General features: G+C 35.8%; 1 protein-coding gene across 5 annotated transcripts in view; it reads right to left on the reverse strand.

Annotated features, from left to right (window-relative positions):
- RPGR (retinitis pigmentosa GTPase regulator) overlaps window positions 1-6290 on the reverse strand; it is a 92780-nt gene that overhangs the window by 56234 nt on the left and 30256 nt on the right. For 3 of the 5 annotated variants that reach the window (XM_055081856.1, XM_028482788.1, XM_028482785.1), the window contains exons 12-13: window positions 4168-4265; window positions 3723-3788 (exon numbers count right to left, since the gene is read on the reverse strand). In XM_055081856.1, the coding sequence (XP_054937831.1) occupies window positions 3723-3788; window positions 4168-4265 (164 nt within the window). Of the gene's footprint in view, window positions 1-3627; window positions 3652-3722; window positions 3789-4167; window positions 4266-6290 lie in introns of all 5 variants that reach the window. The other 2 variants (XM_028482786.1, XM_028482789.1) reach the window with 2 other exon arrangements.

The following is a 6290-nucleotide window of genomic DNA, read 5'->3' on the forward strand; positions in this document are numbered from 1 at the left end:
TCCCCCCTCTTCCTCCTTGCCTTCCTCCTCCTCTCCTTCCCCCCCTGCTTGCTCACTCTCCTCCCCTTCCTCCAGCCCTTTGTTTCTTTCCTCCTGATGGCCCTGTTCCCTCTCCTTTTGCTCCCATTCCTCCCCCTCTTTCAGGTCTTTCTCTCCCTTACCCAGGCTCTCCGTTTCTCCTCCTCCCTTGTCTTTCTCCTCCTCCCCCTCCTCACTTCCTGTTTCACTCCTCTGTTCCACTCCTGAATCACCCTCCTTCCCGATTCCCTCACCTCCACCTTCAGGCACGTGCTCTGCTCCTCCCCCTGGCTTTCCCTCACCTTCACTCACTTCTGCTCTGTCTGTAAGGTCATCTGACAGGAGCTTTGCTTCCTCCTCCTCTTTTTCTCCAGGCACCTCTTCATTTATCTCTATCTCTTGCTCCTCTATTCCACTTCCTTCTGAATCATCTTCTCCTTCCTGCTCCCCTGGGATGTCTGATATGTGGTCACCCTTAAAACCATATTTTGCCATGTATTTGGACATTCTGTGTTCGATCTCTTCCTCATGTCCTTGTTCAATAAATTTTCTGCTATACCGCAAGTTTTGGTCAGTTTCCACTTCATCCTCTTTCTTTCCACTGCTAAATTCTATTGACTCAGGCTGCTTGAATCCATCAGCAGTACCCTGCTGACTTTCACGTTCACCTTCCAAGTAACTGTCTGGCTCCTCTATAGATTCTCTTTCACTGTCAAAGACCATATCTTGCTTGTTACTTTTACTTTCCTTAACAAAGTTTTTATTTTCTTCATCCTCAATATTCATGTCTCTATTTGGTAAGTCATCAAGGAATGTATCAATATTTTTTCTACTCTCTTCACTTTTTCTTATATCATTCAGACCTGTCATTTTCACCAGGCCAGTTTCCTTCTCAGAGACTATTTCTTCCACTTCTGAATCCTTCTGACTTTGTCCTTCATCACTTTCCTTTTCTATTTCCTTACTATTAAGTGGATAGACACCATGCTTATTTTCATGTCTAAATATCCCTTTTTGCAAACTCTCTGCACTGGTGTTGGCCTGAGGCCTTTGCTGGCCTGAGTCGTTACCTACGTCCTCATCTGAAAATGCTTCCATAGTCACAGCTGCTTGCATCATGTACATTCCTTTTGCCAAAAGTTGTTTATATGCTTTCCCTTCTTTCATCTTTTTGGACATCTCTTCACTTTCATATTCATTACTACCATCATTTTCAGTATGAGCTGTATGCTGCTTCAGTTTTTCAATTGTTTCTTGTTTCTGTAAATTTTTTGAAGTAATTGTCATACTACTATTAGTTGACAAAGGTAACTTATCTATTACAAAATACTGTCAAGATTTTGCATTATTATAAATTTCACTAGAATAAAAATGCCCAGTTTTATCAGACATTTTGCTCAGATTTTGTTTTTTTGGGGGGGATAATTTATGCCACTCTCTAAGTCTGTGGAACATCTAATTTTGATTTAGTAACATATATCTGTGTTTAACTTTCAAATTTACCACCTGCCTTAACTTTGCCATTATGCACAGTACCATCAATATTTATTCTCTGCCCCTTTTCTTAATCTGAATCAATTCTTAAATATATTTCCAGACTGATTTTGCAAAATATTGCCAAAAAATGTACGGTTTTCTACCTTACCTATCGTTTTGTCAAATTTTGATTGGTCTTTTGATTCCATGAAATTCTCAAAATTAAAGAAAATAAATGAAAATATTAAATTTTTAAACATTTGAAATAATGAATAGCTTATTTCTAGAAAAAAAATCTGAAATGAAAACTATAAATGAGAAAGTTCCTTGGTGGCCTAGTGGTTAGGATTTGGCGCTTTCACTGCAGAGGCCCAGGTTCGATCCCACATGCCGCAGCCAAAATACAAAAAAAACCCCCAAAAACAACAACAGAAACAACTACAAATGAAATGTTTTTATCAATACACTAGATAATAATGAATATATTTTTCTTTTCTAAACAAAATCCTTTGAGTTCCCAAATTTTTGACCCTCTTCCTTTTATCTACTATATTCTTTAATTATAATAATTTCCATACATAAAAAACACTATGAGAAAAAAATACTTAAGGTAAAATATAAGATTTTATAAAAACTTTATAAACTTTTATAAAAAACATATAATGAAACATTGAGATTTTAATGATACATTAAGAATATGAAATTAATTTCCTGCTGGACAAAATAAGGCAAAAATCAAATTGTTGACCTAAATTCTACAAGCTAATGGATTGAAATAGTCGATGAATTTGGGTCTCTAGATAGTAAAACCTCACTAAATCAAGTTTTATAAATTGTGATGAGTGCTAGGCCTAGGAAGAGGTCATTTTTCACTAAGTAAATTATTAAAACAGCACAAGTTAAAAACTAATATATAAAAAATACTATAATAAATCTTTGTTTATTCACTAAAAATACCTAGGCTTGGTAGGGCTTAAAAGTCCACTTAAAAGGACTATGTGAACTATAAAATATATGTCAGTTTAAAAGAAAGTGCTTTCCTTTTCTGTTTGTTCTAGATGTCTTCTTTAAAAAGTCATGATTCTTTCAAGAGCCCTAAGAGAGACAGAAGCCCAGCTGCCAGAAATAACTTCTAAATGCATGTGCCTAGCACAATAAAGCAGCACAGAAGAGGCAGAGCCCAGAGTCTAAGAGGAAGGAAAGACATACAAAAGATGTCTGCTTGGAAGTATAGTCAAGTCAATAAATCAGTCAGTCACTGAGCTTCCATAACTGTGTTAGGAGAAAAGCTCTCCCATATTCAAAAAGAATGCTGTTATTCACCATGGCTCTCAGTAAAATATAGATAGGACTAATGAGGATTGGCACTAAATTTTTATAATTTAGCAAGATTCTCTTGGATTTTAGTGACTTTGATTTTAAGGATTTTTATTTTAACAATGTGGCAAAGGCACTAGAAATAGAAATTAAATGTTTTCTGCAGCCTTCGTCCTTCAATTTACATTTCTCCAATTTATTTTTCTAATCTTCAACCCTTCATCCTTTCACATCACTGGTCCTTAAAGCCAGGAAAAGCAAATGATTTCAGGACAGGCCTTTATCTCTCCAGGGTTGTGAAAACCAGAATATTCCTTCCTCTTGCTATTCATTTGTTATTCATTAAAGGTCTCTCTTTATCACCCACGCATACTTTCTGACTAATTTCCAAATGTTTAATCTTGTTTTTATGCTACCAATTCCTTGATAAATTAAAGCCTATTCCAAACATTGTAAAAGCAATTACCAAATATTTCAACTAAAACCACAAAATTTTAGAGCTAGAAAAGATGTTAATATCATCCTGTAAGGTCAGTAAGGTAACTTACCCAAAGTCATACTCAACCAAAGTGTGAGAGGCACTCATAAACAGTAGCCTCTTCCAATACTTAAGAACTGTAATACAAATCTTTTGCCTTGACGGTAACAAAGTATGGCTACCGTCACTTGTTAGTGACTCCAAAGAGCAAATTTCGGCAGTGAAATTCTGCCACTCTTGTTGCATCACAGAAAATACACACCAACAGAACAAGTCCAAATTGAGGCTATATATATTGTATCCCCATCTTTTAAATCCTAAAGTAAGTGAATGCTTACCTTTCTTGTGTTCTTTCCAGAAACCTTTCAAGAAAAATATAAATAATTTAAACTGTTCTTACCCATCATAGTGAAAATAACTCTCTATATTATACCTTTTGTTTTTGAATGGGCGATAATTTTAATGATTTTTCATTGGAATTCAGGCTCATCATATGTGTCTGAAATAAATTTTAAAAAATATGTTCTAAAAAGAATAAAAACTATATATGATTATATATTTATACATGATTATATATTTATATATATGATTATATATTGATTTTTAAAAATATATAAATGAAATTAACACAAAACAGTTCATATAGTCATGTAATCAATTCTCAATTGCATAATAATGTGAGAGTTAAAATGAATTTTACTGTATGTAACCTATAACTCAATAAAGCTGATTTTAAAATAATGAATGAAACCAAAACAAAAACAAAAGCTTTTCTATGTATATAACGGCTTAGGAAGTAGACATACATATACACAGACATACACATACAAATACATGAGGAACTTATATCTATATCACATAAATAGGAAAACCATTACCATATTTAAGACATCAGTAGTTTCTCCAAGGCTTTCTGTATCCTCTGCTGAAAAATTGTCTGTCTCTTTCCCTTTGGTTATTTTTTGTTGAAAATAATCTGAATGATTAAAGGAGAGAAGAGAAAATAAGATTTCAACAGAAAAGTGAAAGACAACTAGACAATAAACAGAAACTATTCTGTAATATAAAAGTACAGTTATAATTTTACTAAAGGTCCTTTAACCTCATATTAAGGGAACTGAATAGAATTCATTCACAGTGATAACAGGTTTTAAAATCTTTTTGAAAATTTAAAAGCTATGATACCGATGAGATAACAATTGCTTCATTCATGTGAACAGGCAAACATTATTCCTTTGGGGTAAATACTACCCAGGTATCAAGCACTGTGATGGCCAGACCCCAAAAAGATCCCCAACAACCCACATCCTCTGCTTTGCATACCTTTGTGGAGTTCCCTTCCACATTTTACCAGGTTGGTCTGTATGGCCAAGAAAATAAAGTAGATATAATTGTGATGCTACTGTGGCTTATGTCTCAGTTCTCTCTCCCTCGTTCGCTCTCTCTCTCGTGCACACACGCACTTTCTTGGAAGCCATGTCGTGAGCATCCCCAGGGAGAAGCCCATGTGCTGAGGGAGTGAAGCCTCCTGCCGATGGCCACGTGAGTGAGCTTGAAAGAGGATCCTCCAGCCTCAGTCAAGCCTTCAGATGACTGCAGCCCCATCTGACAATGTGACTACAACTACATGAAATACCCTGAGCCAGAACCACTCAGATAGACTGTTCCTGGATTCTCGACCCTTAGAAACTGTGTGAGATAGTAAAAATTTGTTGTTTTAACCTAAGTTTTAGGATCATTTCTTATGTAGCAACAGAAAACTAGCACAAGGACCTGGAAACTTTTATATAAAACTGCAAGGTTATTACATCATAAATCAGATAATTAAAAGTTACAAGTCTTATTTGACCTTACATTTTTCTCAATTACCATACCCCCATGTAGCACACATACACTTATTTGAGAGGAGCTCCTTAATGAAGTCTTCACTAAAAATGCCAGTCCACAGTGATCTCTCCCTTGTAAATTCATTCAATTCAAATGAACAAATAATCAGTCTGTCTTTATTCCACGTGAGGTATTATGTAGGAGATATCAACTTAAGTAACTACTAAATCTTAATGAACTTATAGTCTAGAAGGGAATGCAAAACATATTATATAGGGGACTGAGAAATCACATCCAAATGTTGGGAATCAGGAAATGTTTCACTAAGGAGTTACAGGGAATGATGGATAAGTAGAATTCTGAGAGGCAGAGATGGAGGTGGATGAGGAAGAAAATAAGCCTAGTGCTAAAAGAAGCTGTGGAATGGCTTGTGTTCAAGGCTTACTGTGTACTTGGAACATAATGCTTTTATACATGTCAGGTTAATGTCATGACAATAAGAGAGCTAACTGTTATATCCCCATTTCACAAATGAACAAATTAAGGTTCAGTGACTCTTTTGGTGTCAAGTGTCAATCTCAAGTCTGACTTGACTTCACAGCCTTTACACTCAGCCTGACTGCGAAGAGCTCAGTTTGATTAAAATCAGGGGTCAGCAATCTTTTTCTGTCAAAGGCCACATGTTAAACATCATAGGCTTTGTGGCCATACAGTCTCTGTCCTAATTATGCAAACTCTGCCACTGAAATGTAAAAGTAGCCACAGACAATACATAAATGAATGGGCATGACTGGCTTCTAATAAACTTTATAAAAACCGGTGGCTGACAACCTGGAAGAAATGGACAAATTCTTAGAAAAGCACAACCTTCCGAGACTGAACCAGGAAGAAATAGAAAATATAAACAGACCAATGACAAGCACTGAAGTTGAAACTGTGATTAAAAAATCTTCCAAGAAACAAAAGCCCAGGACCAGATGGCTTCACAGGTGAATTCTATCAAACATTTAGAGAAGAGCTAACACCTATCCTTCTCAAACTCTTCCAAAATACAGCAGAGGGAGGAACACTCCCAAACTCATTCTACGAGGCCACCATCACCCTGATACCAAAACCAGACAAAGATGTCACAAAGAAAGAAAACTACAGGCCAGTATCACTGATGAACATAGAT

The sequence above is a fragment of the Physeter macrocephalus genome, chromosome 21 (genome assembly GCF_002837175.3).
Source record: "Physeter macrocephalus isolate SW-GA chromosome 21, ASM283717v5, whole genome shotgun sequence".
NCBI classification, from domain to species: domain Eukaryota; kingdom Metazoa; phylum Chordata; class Mammalia; order Artiodactyla; family Physeteridae; genus Physeter; species Physeter macrocephalus.